We start from the raw sequence: 24,411 nt of genomic DNA on the forward strand, positions 1-24,411 counted from the left end.
TATATCAATGTGTAGAGGCTGAGATTATCTTTCCAACGGTATATTATATGTTAAAATCCATTAAGTAGATCAAAAGTTATGATTTTTTAAAATTTCTGGTTTTAATGGTGGTTTTCGTCATAGATGACGATGAACAGTAACCGAAAAAAAATAATAAATAAATTTAAAAGCTTATTAAAAGGAGTTCATATTACGTATAACTTGTTAATCACCACAGTGATCTGGTTATATTTAATGTGACGGTAAAGTAAAGATTCATAATTGATCATGATTAAATGATGCTTAAATGACATGAAAGGTTTCGATTGATCAATTAATTACTTAATATATCCTAGGAGATCACCCACAGGTGGATCATTGGGTGTAATGAGTAACGCCTAAAGTATTAATCATTTATGCTACGGTCGATAATGTGTATACCCACAGGTAGCATTGTTATCGGTTGTATGTATGACTTGATTAATTATTAAAGAAAATCTAAACAAGCATCATGTAAAGTGTATGTATTTATGTATTGCCCATAGGTTGCTTAAATACATACAAGTAAAGTGTTTAGATTTTATTGGTTGATGAATCTATTAAAGTTTCAAAGCACTAACGGTAAGCACGTTGAAAATTTTGCAGCTTCATCAAGTTTGTTTGCTTCTGCAAATTCTGTGGTAAAGTTTAATGGACTCAACTATGAGGAATGGTCTGAACAGATAAGGTTTTCTTTGGGTGTAATATCCCTAGACCAAGCCATCCTCACGGATGAGGAGCCAGCAGCCATTACGGATGAGAGCTCAGAATTGGAAAAGTCTTGTTATGAGACGTGGGAGCGCTCTAACCGGTTGTGCCTGAACTTACTGAGGATGTCGATGGCGGAAAGTATAAAGCCATCTATGCCTAAAATAGAGAAAGCAAGGGAATTCATTCTGAAAATAAAGGAACAATCCCAATCGGATGTGGCTGACAAATCGATTGTAGGCAGTCTAATGAGCGAGCTGACTACGAAGAGGTTCGATTGGTCTCAGACAATCCATGAACATGTCACGCACATGTCTAATCTGGCATCACGGTTGACGTTCATGGGGATGGAGGTGCATGAATCTTTCTTGGTTCAGTTTATCATTAACTCTCTGCCTCCAGAGTATGGCCAGTTCCAGGTGAATTACAACACCATAAAGGATAAATGGAACTTTTAGGAATTGAAGGCCATGCTCATACAGGAGGAGGCGAGGTTAAAAAAGCTGAAAAATCAAGTTGCACTCATCGCTGAACTAAACAAAGTCGGTAGCAGCTTTAAGAAACCAAGTATGAAGGACAAAAAGAAGGATAAGAGTATCTTCAAAGGACCTGAAAGTAAAATCCGTAAAGTGGTCAAGTGTTTCTTCTGCAAGAAGGAGGGACACATAAAGAAAGACTGTCCTAGAAGGAAGGCATGGTTTGACAAGAAAGGTACACAACATTTATTTGTTTGTTCCGAATTAAATCTTGTAGAAGTGCCTAGAAATACTTGGTGGCTTGATTCTGGTGCATCTACTCATGTATCTCATATTGAACAGGGATTCAGTACGATCCAGCCTTTAAAAGGAACTGAAAGTTATTTGTTCATGGGAAACAGGATGAAGGCACGGATAGTAGGCATTGGGACGTACAGATTGATCTTTGACACTAGTTGTTTTATAGTTCTTGAAAATTGTCTCTTTGTACCTGAATGTGCTAGAAATCTTGTTTCAGTAAGTAGGTTGGACGATTTAGGATTTGACTTTAAGATTGGACATGGTGTATTTTCTTTGTACCGAAAAGACTACTTTTATGGTAATGGTACTTTGGTTGATTCACTGTACAGGTTTAATCTCGATAAAAGTTTTTCTGAATCTTTGTTTAATGTTGAGAATCAAGGAATTAAACGTAGTGCATCAAACGAAAAATCAGCACTCTTGTGGCATAAAAGATTAGGTCACATATCTAAAGAAAGGATGACGAGGTTAATAAAGAAAGAATTATTACCTCCATTAGATTTTAGTGACTTAGATGTGTGTATAGAATGCATTAAAGGAAAGCAAACCAAACACATCACAAAGAAACCCGCCACAAGGAGTAGTCAACTTTTAGAATTGATACACACGGATATTTGTGGCCCATTCGATGCTCCGTCATGGAGTGGTGAAAAATACTTTATCACTTTTATTGACGATTACTCACGTTATGGATACACTTATTTATTGCATGATAAAGCTGAGTCGGTGAATGTACTGAAATTATTCATTGATGAAGTGGAAAGACAATTAGAAAAGAAAGTGAAAGTAGTGAGATCGGATAGAGGTGGTGAGTTTTACGGTAGATTCACAGAAAGTGGACAATGTCCAGGTCCATTTGCAAAACTTCTAGAAAGTAAAGGCATTTGTGCGCAATACACAATGCCGGGAACACCTCAGCAGAATGGTGTAGCTGAAAGGCGTAACCGTACATTAATGGAAATGGTTAGGAGTATGTTAAGTAATTGCAAACTTCCCATGTCATTGTGGATATACGCATTAAAGACTACGACGTATATATTAAACCGGGTTCCTAGTAAAGCGGTTCCAATGACACCATTTGAACTATTTAAAGGAAGGAAACCCAGTTTAAGACATTTACGTGTTTGGGGATGTCCAGCAGAAGTAAAGCCGTATAACTCACATGAAAAGAAATTAGACTCAAGGACGGTCAGTGGATATTTTATTGGCTATCCGGAAAAGTCTAAGGGATTTGTCTTTTACTGTCCTAGTCATAGTACGAGAATTGTTGAGACGGGTAATGCTAGGTTCATTGAAAATGGTGAAACTAGTGGGAGTTCAGAATCTAGGGGCATGAACATAAAAGAAATTCGGGTAGAAGATTCTTCAGGAAGAGTCACCGGCAAATTGCCTTACATCTGTTTGAAACATAATTTTAGGTAATATATATATATATATATATATATATATATTAGAATCCATTGAATAATCCTCAACAGTGCATGAAATCGCACAGCTTTTCCTGTCCCACGGAGAGATCACATCCATTACTTTTTAATTAGCAGCGATCATCTCAGGTGCGGGGTGCGGGGTCGTGCTTAGAGTCTGATATCGTAAACTGTGGCATGACCGATTGGGTGACCACCTGTAAATATGTCTCCTTACCAGTAGTCACCACCACAGCCTAATGATTCAAACATATCAAAGGAATCCCAGTAGGTTAGGAAAGGCTCATCTTCAAAGAAAAAGTTAGCATTGTTGTGTAGCAGCATTGGAGACTCTATGCAAGAGTTCATGCCCTGCGCATCTTGTTGTATCCATGCATCACTGATCACAGCACTTCTCTCTTCTTTCTCGTGGTTCTTCCCTTCCAATTCTTCAGTGCTGCCTATTGGACTCGTGTTGCAAGCGGGCTGAGAATTGCTTAGTGAACGGATTCTCTTGCTTCTGCACTGCTTCTTGGTGTGGTTGTCGTTCTGATCAGGTTTGGAGTCGATGGTTTTTCTTTTTCTTGAAGGGCATCTCTTGTTTAAATGGGTATTCCAGTAGTTTTTCACATCGTTGTCCGTCCGACCAGGAAGTCGACCGGCTATAAGTGACCACCTACAGGTAACATTGATAAATTTTTAGATAACATCTTCTAATCTGCATTGATGAAGGTTTGCAATGAGGATAATGTAAGAATATTTCCCGTAGAGTGGCCGATGTATTAACGGTCCGATCATTAAAGTTCAAGTTCTTTGTAAAGTCTACGGATTCTAATACGTTAAAGCGAAACTGTGATGGATCGGTCTCAATAAACGAGTATTAGAATGGGTACGTTGAGACCCTCTCCTCTAACCATAAAATAACATACATTCTCATAAGGTTGTATACATACATATATTGATGGTTTTAAATATTTATATGTGTATAAAATAAAGTTATGGAATTAAAGCAATGTCTTTAATGTCATTTAATTAAAAGACACAAACCCTCCTTCCTATTGAGAGACACCCATTCGATGGGTATAAGAAAGGAAGGGGTAAGGAGTTTTGGGTGGTTATTTTTTTTTTGGGTTCATTTGTGTCATAAAAGAATAACATAAAGAAAGAGAACAAAAGAAAAGAAAACCGTAAAGGAAATCCCTCTCCATCAAAGGGATTGAGAAAAAAAGAAGGTGTAGAGGAGAAGATCAACAAAGTGATTATAAAAGGATTCTATGCAGCAATTCAAGTGCAAAATGGATAACGGTAAGTTCTAAATTTTCCATTGTTCTAGATTAGAAGGTTTTCATCATCAATATAAAAGTCTTTTAAGATTAAATGGTCTATTGATTTGGGGATAGATTTCATAAATAGAAATCATTAAAGAAGTTATTTATAGATAACACCAAGAACTGACCGGTTGCCAAGAAGCTTATGCATTCTAATTATCATGTCTTCTTCCTCCTGGGACATCCCACCTCGTTTAATATTGGGTCTTAGATAATTCTTCCATCGTAATCTGCAACTCTTCCCACTTCTCATCAAACCTGCCAGTAAATAATTACGATACCGCATGCGACTTCAATTTTTAAAAAATATCAATCTAGACTTTAGGTAGACTAAGGTATCAAAATAACTAGACCTTTACAATCTAATATGCAATAGATAGAGCTACGCACCTGATCTCTTAGACAAAGTTGACCAGTTGCCTTCACCATGAGTCTCTACATGTGTTTTCAGGATCAAGTCCTCCTCTGGTTTCCACAAACCTTTCTTGAATTCAGGCTCTGCTCCTTTGCTTTCCATCTCTCTCTCTCTCTCTCTCTCTCTCTCTCGTTGAAAAATAATTGGTGGCAGAGAATTGTGAAGGAGAAAGGCTTATGTAGTAATTAGATTTAACAAGTGTGGATGTCATGTCACTATCTACCAGTAAGTTGCAAGCTCCCCACGTGCATAGACAAAAAACACAGTGACTTAACATTAGAATCCCAAAATGACACCAGGGCCATGTACATTTTGCTTCACTTTAGCTTTTCCTTCGCATTGCCACGCTGTAAAAATCAAAGCTAATCACAGTTCCACTTTCGCAATAAGAGTGGAAAGGACCCATTTAACCGGAAGCAGGAACTGGGAAGTGCAAGCATACGACACCTATGCCTCCTCCTCCTTAATGTCTTTTTTTGTTTTTTTGTGTGTAGTAACGTCAAGATACCAAACAGTCGCATGTCATTATTTAGCTATTTCCGTGCGTCTTGAACATGGAACACTGATCCCTCTTAGGTTTAAAATTGAACTTGCTGTTTTCAAGAGAACCTCGTAATGGTTAAGACTTGAGATTTCGCTAGAGATCTTGCGGTTAAACCCAAGAGATTTAAAGAATGAGAGAGAGTCATGATCCCCTTTGTGTAGCTCATCATTCACGTGACATGATGTTGAACAAATAATATATAATAATAAAAAAATCACCATTCTAATCATAATGGTTACATAAGCTAATCTGTGCCCTAATCCCATTTCCATTCATGAAATCTCGGGATTAAAAAAGTAGATATTTCTAAACTAGCAAGCTAGATTTTGACGGGGTTGGTCAGAGAAACACCAGAGAGTTATGCACAAGAGAAAGAAATGCCAGGCACTATGAATTAACAACATCAAGCATGGCGACAGAAGTGTGAAGGCATGTGATGACAAGTGGCTAAGTTTCACCAAGAGCCTGTGCTTCTGCCACGTACAGGGCTAGTTTATGATTTGCAAAAGGACACATACCCAAAGAAAACATATTATCAAATCTCTCCCAATGTGAATTGGAGTTCACATCACTTGGAACTCGCGAAGGTGACGACATCCCTTTCCAATCAACACTCACCTTTCAATATATTAGGCTCTTTTAATTGTCATTTAGCTTCAAAAGCATGCTATTTTGTTACAGGACAGCTTCAAATTAATCCGCCAACTATTCATTAATTTAACCGTTATAATTTCTCAGTTAGCTCTCTAAATATATGATACAAATATATATATATATATATATATATATATATTTCGAGATAAATTTGAATTGAAGTTTTAAATTAAATTTCAAAATATTTATAATTTATAACACATTGATTGATATAACCATCTAAAAAAACTTATTTATTTGAATAGTATCGACTTTGCATGAATAAGATTTGGTTAAATGATTGCTTTAAATTTTACTTTAATTTTATTTTATTTTTTTTATTTCTGCAACCGACTTAATCATTGTAGACAATAGAATATGTGTTCACGAGTTATTTTTATCCCGAACAATGTTACTTTACCAAAATAATTAAAATCCCACTCTAACAATTTGATGATTCTCCTCATCTTAATATTTGTTTTCTCTTAAAATGAGTCCTCGCATGATTTTGTTCTCTAATGTGATATCCATGCTCTTTCTTCCATGTGTAAAGTCGTCTATCGGTCATTCTCAGCACTAAAAGTTGATTTATGGGCCCACAACCATCACATAAAATTGCCGTTTAGTCCATCCAATGCAACTCAAAAGGGAATTCAACCACTGGGGGTGATGAAGAAATTAAAATGAGAAAGTTATGGTTAGATTAATTATTAGACAATAAAAAACATTGGTCTTTATTTTTTATGACAAACATGATCTAGGAAGTATTATGATTTTAAAAATAAGTTTTAAAAGATATTTTTATTTGTGTTTTTAAGAAATAAATTTTTAAAAATATATATTTGGTTAAAATTATTGTGAAATAAATTTTTATATATAAAATAAGTAAAAAGCAGGTCTGCATGAATAAATTAAAAATTATACTATTTTAACTTCTATAAAACTAAAATTAAAAAAACACAATTATAAATAAAACCCTTGAAAAATATAAATTATTTGACTAACTAAAAGAACACAAACTATCACATCACCGAAACAATGATTTTCAAACACCAAAAAAACCATGACTAAATAATTCATGTGGAAGGAAAGTTATTGTCTTGTTGTAGACTTGCTTTTTTTAGTCATTTATCATCATCTAAAACCACCTCACGTCCCCTTCTGTCCCCTTAAAAAAGCTAGAAAACAAACACTTTCCATGGAATATGACAAATTTAGGACGACAATCTATGCAGTGGATATATGCTTTTACAGGGATATTATCTGTGTTTTGTTTTACTATCTAATATTTTTTTAAAAAATATATTTTTTTTATTTAAAATTATATTAAAATATTTTTAATTTCAACACGTAAAAATAATTAAAAATTAATAATAAAAAAAACATTACTTTAATATATTTTCATACTAAAATGTTTTTTTTAAAAAGACAAATTCAAATATGGTTCCTAAAACAAAAGACAAGCAGTGAAAACAAGATTTAATGCTAATCTTACAATTTTTATAATGTTAGCTGGTTAATGTGAGTATGTGACGGCGTGAATTATTTTTTTGAAATTTATTTTTATTTTATTATATGATAACTATAATAGATATTCATAAATTATATAAAAGAGAGAAAAATTAAAATCTAAGTTTCCTTTTTTTATTCATGTTTTTATATTGTTTTAACAAAATATGTATTTTTTAAAAAAAAAACTAAATATAATTAATATAAATATTCATAAAAACTTCAATTGATTTTCATTAAGGAAAAAAAAAAATTTAATCAAGATTCCATTTCCTTTTTCATATAATTGTTTTTAAAAAAGCCATTAAATTTAGTGTACATAACCTTTTTTTTTTCCTTCCCTCTCTTATATTTTGACATTCATGCTTGGCATTTAAAATTTCAAGTAGTCCTCTTAGTTAAGGATTTTTTAGTATTAGTTCTCATTCTAACTCTTTTGTAAGTTTAACATATGAGTCATACTATTATTATTACTATTATATTATTATTATTATAAGTAAAGCTAAAATATGTGGAAAATCTACTGTAAATCTCCTCACAAGACATTATAGATAGATTATTTACAATGTTTTTTTTATACTAATTTATTAAGGGAATGACGAGATTGAAAAATAAAAAATCAAAGTAAAAAAAAAAAAAAGAGATGAAATGGGTGACTTATTCAAATTTTATGATGAAAAACCTATTTTTTTCTTTGAAAACAAAACTAAGAAAGGATGTTATTAGGATAATTTAGTAATTTCAAAATAATCCATTTATTATTCTAAAATTTAAGGGGCAATAACATCTTTTTGTTTTATAATGCACAATAGAATGGCCATTATACCCTTACATTCAAAATTCCTTAAAGCTTACGGTCAAGGCCATTATCCCCTAGATAACGAAGCAATGATTTTTCATAAGAATAAGCCAAAACCCATAAAAATCATTCACTTTTTTAATGGCCAAGATGCTAAAAAAAAATCTTTTCTACAAAAATACCCAATCCATTAATAAACATTTTACACCATAGAATATATATAAAAAAAAACAAAACATATTTAAATATATATATATATATAGAATTAAATATATTAAAATTATAATTTTCTGTTTTTATTAAATTTACAGGTTTTAGCATTTTATTTCTTAATTATAATTTTTTTCATTAAAAATATAGATGCACATGATTTAATTTTAACTAAATTGCAGTAATTTTTTATACTTTCAAAATAATCTTACCCTATTTTATATTAAATTTATTTAATTTTACATGAAAAAAAAAACATATTTCTTTATACTTTTAGGGTTTAAATAAAAACATAATATTCATTCAAGTATAAAACTAGAATTTGATTTATTTTTTAAATTTAAAATTTAAAATAAAGAGAGTCATGAGTAGCAATATCATATACTACTCGATTTTGAACTGTGTTATTTTTTATTTATTTAGTACAAATTCGGCACAAATTACCAAGGAGTAGTGCAGTACTACCTTTTCAGCTGGCGAGTCGATCGATCATCACTCTCCTTCGATTATGATAATATATGATTCCTTCGCTTTTGCATTGCTTTGCTAAAAACTTGCTGTTTCCAACTTTACTTCTAGCAGATTACATGAATCTTTCTTCCCTTGTCATCTTTATAAAGTTAAAGCGACCTGTCTTCCAAGCAAAATGGTTGTTGTTGTTAGGCCCCCCTGAGGTCATGACTGTAGCAAAAAAAAGAGAGAAAAAAGGAGCCCCCTCTTTCAATAAATTATAATCAAACTTAAAATGACTTGCAATAAATAGAAAAAAACTACCTATATTATGTAATTTGATTCATATTGAGATTGCCCTTACCCGTAATAATTTAAAAAATAATAGTTTATATCCCGGACTTTATAAGTGCACTAACATTTAATATTCTGGTCTACAGAAGCATTTCATCAAACACCTTGTCTGTAATACAAAATCAACTCCAATTTCATAAAACTCATTTGAATTAAAACCAATAAACTTCATAGCTACCCACTGTCTATGCTCTAATGAGTCTTTTATCAAACATCATATGGCCCTTCGGAGCAGCAAGCAAAAAAGAAGTGCAAGAGCAATCTTATTAATGAACTGGGTCCTTCTCCTTTTTACTAAGAAACTTGGAAAGCACATGAAGTAAAAAAATGATTGCCTCTCATTTTGATTAACGGTGCAGAGAATTCTAACCATCAAATACACGATTGAATGAGCTACAAATATATCTGGATTTTTTAAAACATAAGATAAGATTTGTTTCATGTCGTTTGTTAGAACAAATGTTTCAAACGTCCTCTTAAAAGCGACACTTGACTAAGGACATTTGTCTTTAATTTCAAACACGAGACCCTGCATGAGCCACCAAAGAGGAGAAGTGGATAGACAGTGGATATTGGTTTAGGCTATACAAAGTACTAAAAATGTCCTAACTGAGAAGGAAATTTCCAGTTAAACAACTTGACAGATGTTGGAATAGATGCGGTGTGCTCATTCGTAGCATAGGTAAGGCCAAGGAAGGAACCATGGCCGCTGATGATTTCTTCATGTAATTCAATCGAGAAAGATGTGAAAATCAGCACCAGAACTAGATGAATCTAAACAAATCCCAATCTATTGATATGAATTAAGAGTACAGAAAACGAAGAACAGATGAAACACTTGCAAGAAACCAACATCGATGTGCAAGAAAAGAAATTAACACCTTAGCATAATAGAAATCAAAACATCGATTTGCAAGCAGAGAAATTAGCACCTTAGCATAATAGAAATCAATTGCTTTTGGTTTGATTTTAATTAATTGTTCTCGGAGAGAGGAAAAGGAGTGATGCTCGAAGAGAGAGAGAGAGAGAAACATAGAGAAATTGATATGTCGTTCGTGTTCATTTCATGTTTAATATATATGAGTGTATTACGATGAATTCATCATATTTAAAAAATTTTATTGACCCATAATGTAAATATAATTTTTCAAAGGGTAAAATTACATAATGTTAAATGCAATTTTCCCTAATATAACAGATATAATCCATATAGGAACAAATTAAGTGATGAACCAAAAAAATAATATTCAAAAGCTTGTTTTAAAAAGAAAACCATATTGAAACTTCATATAATTACATGTGGAACATGTGGTATTTAATGAATTATAAATCCCACGAATGTTAAATAATTTATTAAACATAAAAAAATATATCCACATCAATCTATACAAAAATATTATATTACTTATTCCATGTGGAGGCAAGCCTTAAAAGGTTCCCTATGATTGCAGCCAAGGGAGGATATCTGAAATTAGCTACCATTAAAGTCATTGTATCAAGCGTTTGATATTGATATACTACAAGTTCACTGCTGCCAACATGTCTCTCCTTCCTGCAAAGATGACATCACTTTCCAAGAGGGAGTAAGAAATGTCTATTGATGGTGATGAACCACCACCAGAATACTTTTCAAAGGAACTTTTTTTTTTTTTTTTTTTTTGGATTTGAAGAAATCTTATCCTCTGGAAAGCGCATTTTATAGGTCCAGATAAACAAGTAAAACCTCAGCTGTCCCAGGCTCTTACAAGAAGTGCACGTCCTGACACGAACTTAAAATCTGCTATGTAGATCTCAACCCCTTTGCCACCATGTTACACCCTTGGGACACTTTTCAAAGGAACGCAGTTATGCACGGACAGATATGTCCTCAGTGTCGACCACAATTCCAGTTTTTGATGTCCGTCTCTTCACATCATCTTCATTTCTTGCTCCCAAGAGAGAAGAAGAAGATGCACTGGAAAAACTAAGATCAAGTCTTGACTCGGCTGGATGCTTTCAGGTTTTGAAGTTTATGTGACATCACCTTCAATTCCTCTACCATTGTTAAGCGTATCAGCCTGTTTAATCACCCGATTTTCAGTTATTATTATCTCCAAGTAACAGATTGGAGCTTGGAAGTTGAGATTGCAGGGTTTTTTTTTTTTTTTTTGTCTTCCATGTATCTCTCCAAGCTTAGAAATGGACATTAAAATTCTTGATGTAAGGTAATAGGACACGGCATGTCAGTTCCTTGAAAGAGTGAGGAAAATTGCACATCATTTTTATCCACTTCCGATTGAAGAGAAGCAAAAATATGCACTACCAGTGAATGAAGATGAAGGGTATGGGATTGACAGGATAATTTCAGAGACACAAAGTTCTCAACTGGTCCCATCGCCTAGTTCTTCAGGTGTTTCCAGAAGATAAAAGAAGGATGAGTCTTTGGCCAGACAATCCAAGTGATTTCAGGGTGTTCTTTATTTTTCATAGGATAGTTTCTGGTTAGATGAAAGTTAATTTTTTCAATCTACGTCTATAACCAAGGATAGCTGTTTTTATTGATTCGTACTTCTGATTTACTTCCATATGCAGAGAGATCTTACATGAATATGCAATGAAAGTAAAATCACTGATAGATCTTGTCTACAAGGCCATGGCAAGGTCACTGAATATAGGAGAGAATAGCTTTTCAGACCAGTTTGGTGAACAAGCATTGATGAGAGCAGGTTCAATTTCTATCCAAGGTGTTCTAGACCTTATACGAATAATCCTTCTAAATTTCTTCAGACCTTATACGAATTCCTTCTAAATTTATGTGTTATGATTGAGTTTGCAGTTGTTTCAATCAATAAATTACTGATTTCTGTCGCTGATCTTATGGGAAACCATGCAGATAATGAGTAATGGAATATTCAAAAGCCCAGGGCACGGTGAGGTGACCAACTCGGAGAGGTTTGAGGATCTCTGTTGCCTTATTCAACGAAACAGACCCAGAAAAGGAGATTGGACCTGTGGATTGCTTGGTGGATGAGCAAAGACCAAGACTATACAGAAATGTTAAAAATTACGCCCTCATCGACTATAAGTGGCACCAGAAAGGCAAGGTTGCAACTGAGACGCTAAAAATTTCTTAGTGTTGTCCTCTTTTTCGAAAGTTGAATGGTCAAAGCTACTGAATTATTGGAGTTCAAGGTCATCGTTGAGCCATAGTTCCATTTTGTGATTTTGTAATAAATTACTTACTAATCAATCGTTCCTCTATTATTTTCATTTGCATGTATTGTATATAGTTCACCTGATCCAACAAAATGATCACCTGAGGTCACAGATACCGATCATGATTTCCATCCATAGCCGAACATTTTATAATCCTTGTTATCATCTATGCACGCCTCAAAACCTTTCTGATGCAGTTCATGAATGCAATGCTGGTTGCAAAAGGGGAGTACGGAAGCAAATGATGAGGAACTGCTGGAGATGACAGGATTCGGAAATATTGTCTGGATTTAGCTATGCTAAAGGGAGACAGAATACCGTGAAAAATTTAAGGATTTAGCAAGAGAGGCTATGAATTGAGGCGGCATTTCGGTCAAGAATCTGAAGGCGTTTGTTAAGAAGTTTTTGAAGGCCTTTTCTAGCTGGCTAGTGGCCCTTAAATATGGGATGATCCTTTGATCCGACAATGGAATTGTTTTGCAGGAACATGGAGAAATTAGGCGCAGATCTTTTTAAACACCGTCGTCCAAATATCTCATCTTATTAACAGCATGGAAAGCCCAAATCTAATTTGAAATTTCTACTTCATCAGTTATAAATCCAGCTTTTGGATAAATTTGAGAAATTTTTACACGAAGCTTCTTATATATCTATATAGAATTAGATATAAAGTAAAATTACGAAATCTTCAAGAGACCATTGCAAAAGGTAGAGAAGTTACGAAATCTTATTATATAAACATTTGTAGTTGAACTTTATAGTTAAATTAATAATGCAAAATGTATTTTTTTAATTTAATTTAGTTGTTTAATGTTGTTCAATGTCTTTTAATATCAAATTGTTTGATCCAAATAAACATTTATTAAAAAAAAAAATTTTTGAAATATCAATGTAATCTCCGAAAACTTAAAAGTTCTATTAGTGAATTCATTGGTAATATAAATTTACTTTTTTTGGAAGAATTACATGGATTTGTAAATTATTTGAATAGACCAATAGATTTATCGACAAGATTTTTATATTGGGTAATCTATCGATTCTATACGATATATTATTGATAATTATTCCATCAGCAAACCGTTAATAATTTTTACCAATAAATTAACCGACAGAATAACAATCAACAATTTTTTTTCTTGTATTAATATTTTGTTGGTGTTTTAATCGGCATTTAAATCACCGATTGAGTATTACTAATGGATTCTGAAATTTCCAACAAGACATTTGATGAAGACATGTTTTCATTATGAAACACGTAAGTGACTTTTATACCAATTAAAATATAGTTTTTACAACTATAAAATATTGAGTCGGGGTAAGTAAATTTTTTGGTTGTGTGTGCATATTAAAACTTTATATAAATACATGTGGTGTCTAATGAATTATAAATCCCACGAATGTTAAATAATTGATTAAACATTAAAAAAAAAAAAAAGATATCCACATCAATCTGTACAAATATTTTCTATTACTTATTTGCATGCATAATATTGCTTTGTTATTTATTATAAAGCAAAAAAATTTGTCGAGGAAAACAAAAATTCGTTGGTATGGATTTGGTTTTCCATGGCCATTTGGATTTCGGCCCTACAATTTGTCATATAATCTTCAACTGGACATGAAAAATTATATGCAATGTGGTTGCCATGAGAAACGAATTTTTAAATAATAAAATGGCACCATTTTCTCCTTAGTCCTTATTAATTAGAAGATGAAAACAGATGGAGATGCAGGGGATCGAACCCTGTACCTCTCGCATGCAAAGCGAGCGCTCTACCATTTGAGCTACATCCCCCGTTTGTAGGAGAGGCCTGATGCTCCTAATAATATCAATTGTTTAGGACGTGAGGCATGTTTTGCCTACAAACTGTACTTGGCGACGGGCAGCGATCTTGACTAATGGAACGCTAAACTCAGATGAAGATGGAGAGACGGGAAAGTTCAGATGAAGAACAATAAACTCTTCTCTCTTTGAAAATAACAATTTAAGAAAAAATATTGAAAAATAGCACACTTAATGAGCTGTACACTTAATGGTTCGAGTCCAAGAGCTGACTCGAGCATGTACATCTGTTTCATTGATGGATGTGTCCGAGAGTTAGTTGTATATTTTCCATGTATATTTATGTAGTAAGATTAAGAGGGTGCTTGGGATGCAAATATTATAGATTTTTAATTTAGATCTTAATTATGTTTATGTTTATTTAGTCAAAGAAATCTTAAATGTACAGACATTAATGCCCCTATATTTTATCTTAAATGGACTAATATCCACATTAAGTGTCAACCAAACAAATACCTCGTTTTTTAAAAATATAAAAGCAAAAAAGTAGCCCTTAGAGGCGAAGTCCTAATCATCTGCCCTTCTTCTATTTGAGGGATAGGAGCTAGAACAATCTAAATCATGATGTTATTCTACACCAATTCCCCTCTTCTATTTTAGGGCTAGGAGCCAAGACCATAAATCTTGATGTTACCCTAATTCCCGTTTGTGCTTTGAAAGTCCAAGCATGCCATAATGGCACACAATTTGATTGCCAAAACGAGCCTACTTGGAAGGAGTATTTATCATACATGAAAGTGATTTTGTCTCCTCTCAGTTTAGGCCAGGCATTGAAGAAATCAATCCACGTCACGATGCTTCACCAACTTCGCTATTTTGCTTGAACATGACTCCATTTCTTGCTGCCCTTCGAGTGGTAGATGGCTTCGAATAAGTCAGTGGCAGGTAGACATGACCCTGCAGAGTACTCGATCGGGTGGTGAAGTGCAAATTCAATGAATAGCTCGAGATGGCTATAGCTGGTAGGCCGTATGCCTGCTTTCGAAAAATGCAGGGTCAGGGTCAGGGTCCGGGTCCCACCTCAGCCATTCATATATTTTTTATTTTTTAAAATTATTATAATATATTAATCTTAAAAATAATTTTTAAAAAATAAAAAAATATTATTTTAATTTATTTTAAAATAAAAATACTTTAAAAAATAATTAATATCAAACTCTTAAATATCTCATAACCAGAATAAGTTCAGTATGTTTTAGCTAATTTGTATATAATGTTTTTATTTTTATATGAATGTTTTTATGAATGTTTAAAATCTGTATTATCAGGGGAAAAGGACATGTATAAGAAATTTTAAAACGCCAAAGAAAAAACTTGAAATTAAATATTTAAAAAATAAAAACCCAATAATTTTAATTTGATTTCGTTAATATTAAATTTCAAAGAATCCAGCCTCTATTTTCAATTAGAGGTCGAAAAGATACTTTATCGAATAATTTAGTTTAATTTATTTTATATTTTTTTCAAATAGAGGGAAGAAGTGATAATATATCCAATAATGTCAATTTAATCTCTTTAACATTCAGATTTTGGTGTTTTTCTTTATCATGCTTTAAAATTTCATATATAATGTTCTTATTTTCCGACTTAATTACATATGTTTAAAGCGTGACATGCGACATGGAATTGGATGAAAGGGTAAAAATCTTAAATGAACCTAAAATATAAAGTTTGAATATAGACAAAAATTTGTTTTGAAGTAAAATCCATTAAAATCAAAAGCTTGATCTGAATCTTATAAACTGTTTGTTTTGTGGCAAAACTCAATCCAACAATGAGATTGTAAAGTCGCAACCACCGCCCAACAAGTTCTCTTTCGAGGAAATACACTTTGTCCTCCTTTTTTAAGGTGTCTGTGCCACTCAATGCAGTGGATGAACATTTTTTAAAGCTACCCAGCTATTTGAGTTAGACTCTCTAGGCAATGCAATATATATATATATATATATAAAAGAAAATCACATTCAATAATATCCCTTATAGCAGTTTTAGTGTCTCTTTATTTTTATATACTTTAAATTAAATTAATATTTTTTAGTATTTTCATATCATTCTATATTAAAAATAATTTTAAAAAAATTAAAAAATATATATTTAAAAAAATACTATAAAAACCAATTATTACCATAATTTAAAATACCCCTGCAAAAAAATCAAATTTTTCAAAAATTGAATGAAGAAATAGAGGCTCCAATGGCTTGTTTGAGCCTAAATTCAACCCTTAAATGTGTTGATGTGACTTGTCGTTTTTTTTTTTTTACGTGGGTGTCCGGGCCAGCTTACACGCACCACGACTAATCCCACGGCTCACTGAACATCCTGTAAACCCAGTGAGCATGTAAGGCACCGCGGGGGTGACAGGCGTGCACGGTGAGGTTTGAACCCAGGATGCAAAGGAAGGGAACAAGTCCCTTCAACCGCTGGGCCAAGACCTCAAGTGCGACTTGTCGCTTTCTACTTATACAGGTTAGTGCAATGAATGATGTTTTCAAAAAATTATTTTTTAAAAAATATATTATAATAATTTTTTTAGATTTTTATATTAATATATTAAAAATATTGATTTAATATTTTCGTAATATAGATATATTTTTAAAACGTATCAAAAACGCACTAAACAAGCAAGCAAATATCTATATCTAACATTTTCTTTAGATATTTGGGAAGTCTATTGGGTATAAAAAGCACTCCACTATAGGATATACTATTCCTTCCGTGATTCCTCTCAATCCTGCTACAAGCAAAATTAGATCACGAGTCATTTGATACCATGGCAAGTAACTTTATCTGCTATATATGTAACTCAAGATTTAACTAAACTAGTTAAGATCAACGTACACAGTTTAATTTCTAGACACTCATTACCAATGTTAATTAGAAGAAGGTAAATATATATGGCGTAAGGTAATTATTTTAGGTTCAATTTTTGTTTTTTCAAACACTAGTATTTGATAAATTCAAATATAGACAATTTTTTTTTCTGTTCTTAGTATTTTATATTAATCTAATATATATTATTTTAAATAAAATATAACTCAAAATACAATAATAATAAAATAACACTTCAGTTTCTTCTCTAAAAAAAGAAAATTCATGACACATAAACACGCCATAAATTCTTAAGTTAAAAATTCATAATTTTTTTTATTTTATTTTATTTTTAGCATAGGTTATATCTCTTTAAAATATCACCTTATTACAAAGTAGGTTAATAGATAGTACCAAGTAAAACAGGTGGCGGATAGTTGTTACATGCAAATGCAAATGATTACAGTAGGGCCAAAAGTTGCCATTAAAAACCGGTTGCTACAAGTTATTAGAGTTTTCAGTGTTGTCCCATGTGGCCAGAGATCTTACGTCAGCAGTACGTACAATCATGGTAGTTAATTAAGGTCAGGACTGTTTACCACGTGGGCTAACCAATGGAGGTTGAGTGTCATAAATTAATCATTACAGAAACAGCTTGTTTGAATGTGGGTGGCACCAAGTACTGCCTCGTGCGGGCTCTTCGGTCCAGACCCTGACCATTTGTGGCCTAGCTTGCCCTGCTATGGCGATAGTCACGTGAACCTGTTTGGTTTCTGTTTAGCCTTAAACAATTTTATTTTGTTTTTTTCTATGGTAGTATTATTTTATTAAGCACCCAAAAAAAAAAAAGACACTCAGGGAACATATATATGATTCTGCTTGATTATTGTTGGTGATCTTTTTAATTATTAATTATTTCCCTTAATTGGGAAAGACATGGGGACATTTTGGCTGTTTGTGGCATGGTCGTGAGGGGATGATCTCTCTTCCTTCCATATTTAATTGAGAAGAGACGTGGGCTCTTTTTGTATAATATAATATTTTAATTATTGGAAGTGTCGCCCCCCTTTAGAACAATTGTTAATTTGTCTAGGAGCTAGCGCACGCCCATCATTAGTTTATAGTAGTGGCTTAGATGTTAACAACGGATGCTGTCATTACAAAATCCATGGACCCGTTTAATTGCTGAATGTTTTTCTTCCATAATCTATATTTTAAGACTATTTGACCCTCGAAAAGTTCACTGATTCCAGGTTTAGCAACCCACTTATATATAATTATTATATATAAATCAAAGATATTTAGAGTATTAAAATAATATTTTTCATATTTAAAAATATAAGCTTAATATTTTATTAAAAAAAAACACTTTAAAACACACATCACTCAAATGTCTACTTGGATTAAAAATGATTTCTTTCTATCTTTCTTTCTTTTCTTGTCCGTGACTTGTGTTTTACGAGAAGAAAAGGTGGGAGATAAATGCTTATGAAACTGGCAACTCTTATCAACAAAAGTGGACTCTGTCCCCTTGGTATAACCTTTGTGGATGACAACTATTGACACGTGTAATCCATTCGTGGACGCCGATGTCAGATTCAGCAAGATACGTGTCCAGCATGTAGACGGAGAAAGAGTTGCGTTATTATTTGGCTGGGGGCCGTTGCTGGTAATAATAGATTACGTTTCCTGAAGCTCTTTTTCATGAAACATCAACTTGAAACATATAAAAAAAACATATTCTAATATTATTAAATAAATATTTGTCAAATGACCACAAAAAAGTACAGAAAGATCTTATCTTTTTAAATAAAAATATTTAAATAAAAAATATATTTTATTTTATGTTAAAAAACACAATTTGTTTATTATGAACTTAAAATATATATATATAACAATAAGCTTTCAATCTCATTCTCATTATAAAAAAATAAAATATTATTCTAGTATTTATATAATAAATTTTAATAAAAGTTAATAATCAATAACTAAATAATAATAAATTCACCCATATAAAATTATCTCCATGTACACAGGCAATGTTTATGCTTTCTCAACCTTTTTTTTCGTCATTAATAATTTATATTTATCCCTCCAGTAACTAAACCACTATTTTTACGTTACAGTGCTCCACATGAATATGTTCACTGTCATGCTATAAAAAAAAATACTTATGTATTTAATTTTTCAGTTTGTTAAAGAAAATGTTGGAATGGAAAAGATAAAAAAAAAAAAAAAAAGGGAAAAATCAGAACGTCCACATTCGGGGTACTGAAAAAAAGTATAAAAAAAGAATCAGCCTTCCGGGTTCCAGAACATGCCGGGCCGGGCCAGTAAGATAACTATAAGACGCATTATTAACGTTAAGAAAGAGAACGATGATGACATTGAGCAACATGGACCCGCAGGAAGCTTAGATTAAACCCACGAATCAGGATTTAAAAAACTTGGCGAAGTCTTTGCTCTTCGTTCTTGTAATGAATCTTATGGGCCCCGCATGGAGAAATTAGTGTACAGTGCACACTCTTCACGCTCCAGCAAGAAGCGTGTTCGACAACAATTAGGATCCAGTTGCTTTCACTTTTCTAGCGAACAAACAAGTGAGGGAAGAGCAACCCTAAAAAGCAAGAGAAACGAATCTCTCAAAAAAAGGAAAAAAAAAGAGAGACAGATTTTAGTCAAAATTTTTTTCTCTTTTCTTTAAGATGTCATTGTAGTGAGCTGAGTGTGAAAAATAGGTTCCACTTGGTTAAAGAAAAAAAGCTCCTACAATTGTCTATTTTTCTTCTAAAAAGACTCATTGAACGGTATTTGATAGTTTTTTTTAGCTACATGAAAAAAAAAACTAAACAATTAAAAGTAACTTTAATTAAAGCTTAGACATTCAAAAAAAGAAGAAGAAGCAGCTTAGAACCAGTACTTTAATCCTTTTTCACAGAAGAAATTGTGATATTAAACATTCATTAACTCAAATCTAGTTCAATATTTTTATCTTTTGATATTAAACAAACTAACAAAAGCTAATCTCTTTTTGAAAACTTATGTTTACAAAAATTATTTCTATTGTTTACTCGAATAGTGTAACGATAATTCTTCTCTTTCATCTATTTTTTTTTTTTTAAGTTGGTATTAAGAAGTTTTTTCATCTTTTTACAATGATTTTTTTTTTTTGTTATTACCATGTCGGCTTAGAGGCAATTTAGTATTTGATTACATATATATATATATATATATATATATATATATATATATATATATATATATATATATATATAAGAAAAAGGTTGGGGCGTGTTTGGCGCCCTCTCTAACGCGTGAGGGGCATCAATGTCCTTTTGGTGACTAGTGCAGTGCCTCATACCCTTCAAAAAAATGCTTTTTATTAATATCATTAGAAGTTTTTTCATGTTCTTTTATTGGTGGTGTGGTGCATATAGGCATTAGTTGTCTAGTTTGTCACCGGTAGATCTTTTTTTTTTTTATTTTCTCTCTCATTTTCCCTTTTAAAATTATAAATTGACCCTCTTTGTTGTTGGAATCTTAACTTCAGTCTTTAATTTTTTAAAAAAATATATTTTTTATTCTTAAACCTTTTGTAGAAGTTTTATATATTTTCAATTTCATCATTCAATCCTAATTCATATATTATGTTTTTCAATTTAATCCTTATTCTTTTAATTATTATTTTTAGACCTTTTATTGAATTGATTTTTCTTTTTAATTTCACATTTCAATCAAATTTTAATTTTAATTTTGATCCTCATTATTTTAATTATTTTTTGGTCCTTTTGTTAAATTAACTTTTCTTTTCTATTTCACCCTTCAATCAAAATTAAAATTTATTTTGTGTTTTAATTTTGATCTACATTCTTTTAATTGTCATTTTTTTTTAATTTTGGATCTTTTTGTGTAATTGATATACTTTTTTCCAATTTAATCCTTCAACATTTGCTTGGTTAGAATTTGAGCATCATGGTTTTTTTAGATGGTGTGCTTTCAATCTAATGCTCCGAGTCACATGTTTGACAAGTTAACATGGATTGATATTTTTTAAAAAAACTTATTTTCTTTTTAGCTTTATAATTTTTTATGTTTTCTTTTCTACCAAGTTATCTTAATCTCTTGATCTTGGCTGGTGATTTAGCAGGTTACCCCGAGTTAACTCACCTCTTATTCCTCGGGCTACAAGTTTATCATGTTAACTCGGATCAACTCGAGCCGACGTTATTTTTTTTTGTCTAATTTTATCATTTTGTATTTAATGAGTTGAAAATCGAGCAACATAATTTGTTTTTAAAAAAAAATATATATTTTTTCTCAGATTATCATTATTATTTTTTAAATTTGGCCTAATTTTCTTATCATATGATTAAAGTAAAACAAATTTATTTGATCTAATTTGGTCAATTATTCAAATCGCATAATTTTTTTCCTTCTTTAAAATATATTTGCATTACTTGAATATTATTTTAAAAAATAAAAATAAAAACAAAAACTTATAGATGCACGACTAGTTTATCATTATTTATTTTATTTGAAAAGGATACCTGGATCAAAAGTTTTCCATCCCATTCAATATACATCCTCTTAAATAAACTCTAAGCGAACTAGTTTCTAGAAACTCTTAAATCAACTTTGTGGCATGAAAACGAAACAACATAAATCAAACTAATTCGAGGTTGCTATAATGTCAATATCCATATTCATAGATATTCATTACACCGTTGAATTTGAATTTGAATTTAATTTTTTTCTTACTATTTCTTTCTCAGATCGAATTGTCTTATGGATCACAACATTCTAACCTTCTTTCATAATGCACTCACCAAGGTTAGGGCGACTTAAGGTGTAAGCGGGAGGAGCAGAGTTAGGTACAATGTCACTTTTTAGCTAGCTCATGGAATGGAAATAGCTGCAATGCCATTATTCTACGACGAGCAATTTCATCTTTCACAAAATTTTGTGCGCAGGCACTGCTTCTCGATGTCAAAATTCACTTTGACACGTTTGTTAGCTAAGATATCAACCTTTAGTTTGCGCGTGGATGCCTTGAGAACATTACAAGTTTGCCGAAAACAAAGGGAAGACAGCAGAGAGGGCAAGGAGGTTGGCAAAAAGTGGAGCATTGATACGGACATCATACCACTGTTGCCTAAACACTGTCCCCTTACCCTCTTACCATGCTTTCCCTTCTTTCACCCCTTGTCTTGACTTTGCCTCTCTAGCTATAAACTATTTAGCTCTCCTTGATGGCAAGAAACCCAGGTCTCTTCTACCCTCAAGAGTCTCTCTCTCCCCCTTGATTTGTTTCCCTGTTCTTGCTTGTGGGTTTGCTTTTTTTATTATTTTTATTAGAAATTCTGGTTTTGTTGTTGGATGATACGCACACACTGACACACAAATATAAATACTAGACTTGCACTCTAGGCAGCCAAGCGATCGAGACAAAGCTGATGGAACTTCAACTTGGTCTCGGTCTTCCAAGTGAAAAAACAATGAAGGGTTTGGACCTAAACAGCTATGTTTCGGAGCCTAAAGAGTTGCTGGGCTCGGGCCAACTTCATCTGGGTTCATGTTCGTGGTTTTCTGCAAATGATAATGACAAGAAACGGAGTTTTATTGATGCCTCTGAAGAGAGCTCGAGAAATGAAGACGTGCCTCGAACGCTGCCTCTCTTGGTTTGGAATAACCAGCCAAACGAGGAAGATGATCCGCCTAAAGATCTTGATAACCACTGCAACTACTCTTTTTCCTCCAACAAGTATATACCCTCTCCCTCTCTCTCTCTCGTGCAAATTATATATATAGTTAGTCTTTCTTTCTTCTTCTTCTTCTTCTTTCTTTTGAGTGGGTGGTGCAATATTGAAAATTTGGCATGTTTCTTTCCCTTGCTTGTGCAGAAGTGATGGAGAAAGTGATGGAATAGTGGGGTGGCCACCAATAAAGTTCAAGAGGAAGAAGCTTAGTCGTCAAAACAGTAGAGTACCAGAGGTTAATCGGGCAGTGGACAATGGTTGTGAAGATTGCCAAGCTAGATCATCAAACTCCATGTACATTAAGGTCAAGATGGAGGGAGTAGGAATAGCAAGGAAAATTGATGTTAGCCTCTACCGTTGCTTTCCAACACTTAAACATACGTTGCTTGACATGTTTGGGATCTGTAAGTAGCTTCATCACCACATTAATGTTTTTCCTTTTTAACTAGACCTTCCTTGAAAGTGACAAGTTCCTAATTTTGCTGTGTAATTTGTGACAGGCCACGAAAATTCAAGCAACTACAGCCTGACTTACCAGGATAGAGAAGGTGACTGGCTACTAGCTGAAGATGTACCTTGGAGGTAATGCTCATAAATTCAAGAAATTAGCAAAACCTTCCTTTCGGGGTTTGTTTCTTATGGGACATTTTAATTTTGCAGGAACTTTCTTGGGTCAGTCCAACGACTAAAACTGATGAGGAGCAGCAATTGATTAGCTGTTTTTCTAACTTTGCTTTAATATGTATGTGTGTGTATATATATATATACACACACCCAGATACGGGGGCCGTTCGATTTGAATCTTGAATCAAATTGACTGTATATGTAATATGTACGTACGTAATTAGTAGTAAAGAAGAACCTAATTAACTGTATGACCTTTTGGATTAGCTTTGATTAGAATAGAAGGAACATATAGTATTGAGTTTCTTTAATTTGTTCTTGGTGGGACTATCTGTTCTTTTTGCATCTATTACTTTCATCTTTATTCCTTGATACTGCCAGCTAGAATTTCTTGACACAAAATGGTATGCTTTTGTGGTAAACAACATGGACAGCTAAAGATTTTACTACTAAAGCCTGACACAACTAAAGTCATATTCCTTATGTTTTTGTGTTAGTGCTTCCATGGGTAATTGCTTTTCCTTTTCCTTCTTTTTTGACTTGTCATTGTGTTTGATCTTTCAAATTCGAAAAGTTTTCTAATTTTGATTGATAGTTGAATTGCAATGGTTTTCTCTTGTAAGATTATCTAAATTTAATATTTTTAGATATTTTTTTAAACCACCTATTACTGATACCTACTAACAGTTAAAAAATTATATCCATTTTTTATAATATTATGCATGAATCATATACATCATGGTGAATTCTTCAAAAAAATTTGTGGAAAATACAACGGAATCTGATTAATGAGATTTCAAGTAAGTGACTATTTGAAGGGTTTGAATTAATTGATTTGATTAAAATTTGCTATTTTGTTTAAATTTGCAATGAACTTTTTATTAAATTATATTTAACTAAATCATATTATGTATGGAATTTTTTTTTTGAATGTGAGATAACCTCTAAACAATTGGTCTCTATTTCTTTTTCATATCAAACCAAACTAAATTATCAAAATAAATATGGGACTTGATGAATCAAGATGCATCAATT

At 32.4% G+C, this 24,411-nt stretch overlaps 2 protein-coding genes and 1 non-coding gene across 3 annotated transcripts; 1 reads left to right on the top strand and 2 right to left on the bottom strand.

Moving 5' to 3' along the window:
• Positions 1-2,835: 2,835 nt before the first annotated feature.
• Positions 2,836-5,886, bottom strand: LOC118032580 (transcription factor WER). The gene is made up of 3 exons (XM_035037309.2): positions 4,627-5,886; positions 4,365-4,494; positions 2,836-3,584 (listed from the first exon to the last, which is right to left on the bottom strand). Exons 1-3 carry the CDS (start codon positions 4,751-4,753, stop codon positions 3,143-3,145), a joined length of 699 nt encoding a protein of 232 aa, XP_034893200.1. The 5' UTR covers positions 4,754-5,886; the 3' UTR covers positions 2,836-3,142.
• An 8,181-nt stretch (positions 5,887-14,067) lies between these two features.
• On the bottom strand, positions 14,068-14,140 carry TRNAA-UGC (transfer RNA alanine (anticodon UGC)). Its single transcript has one exon. It is a non-coding gene; the product is annotated as a tRNA-Ala (tRNA).
• A 7,800-nt stretch (positions 14,141-21,940) lies between these two features.
• Positions 21,941-23,723, top strand: LOC118032579 (auxin-responsive protein IAA29). Its single transcript, XM_035037308.2, has 4 exons — positions 21,941-22,757; positions 22,897-23,156; positions 23,253-23,334; positions 23,413-23,723. The coding sequence occupies exons 1-4, from the start codon at positions 22,450-22,452 to the stop codon at positions 23,462-23,464; spliced, it is 702 nt and encodes a 233-aa protein (XP_034893199.1). The 5' UTR covers positions 21,941-22,449; the 3' UTR covers positions 23,465-23,723.
• Positions 23,724-24,411: the final 688 nt, after the last annotated feature.

The sequence above is a fragment of the Populus alba genome, chromosome 6 (genome assembly GCF_005239225.2).
Source record: "Populus alba chromosome 6, ASM523922v2, whole genome shotgun sequence".
Taxonomy (NCBI): Eukaryota; Viridiplantae; Streptophyta; class Magnoliopsida; order Malpighiales; family Salicaceae; genus Populus; species Populus alba.

Excerpts from the sequence above, each read along its gene's own strand:
- LOC118032579 (XM_035037308.2), top strand. The coding sequence starts at position 22,450 with ATGGAACTTCAACTTGGTCTCGGTCTTCCAAGTGAAAAAACAATGAAG. Across the intron at positions 23,157-23,252 it reads GCTTGACATGTTTGGGATCT|GCCACGAAAATTCAAGCAAC; the intron begins GTAAGTAGCTTC and ends AATTTGTGACAG. Across the intron at positions 23,335-23,412 it reads GCTGAAGATGTACCTTGGAG|GAACTTTCTTGGGTCAGTCC; the intron begins GTAATGCTCATA and ends TTAATTTTGCAG.
- LOC118032580 (XM_035037309.2), bottom strand. The coding sequence starts at position 4,753 with ATGGAAAGCAAAGGAGCAGAGCCTGAATTCAAGAAAGGTTTGTGGAAA. Across the intron at positions 4,495-4,626 it reads AACTTTGTCTAAGAGATCAG|GTTTGATGAGAAGTGGGAAG; the intron begins GTGCGTAGCTCT and ends ATTTACTGGCAG. Across the intron at positions 3,585-4,364 it reads CATAAGCTTCTTGGCAACCG|GTGGTCACTTATAGCCGGTC; the intron begins GTCAGTTCTTGG and ends TGTTACCTGTAG.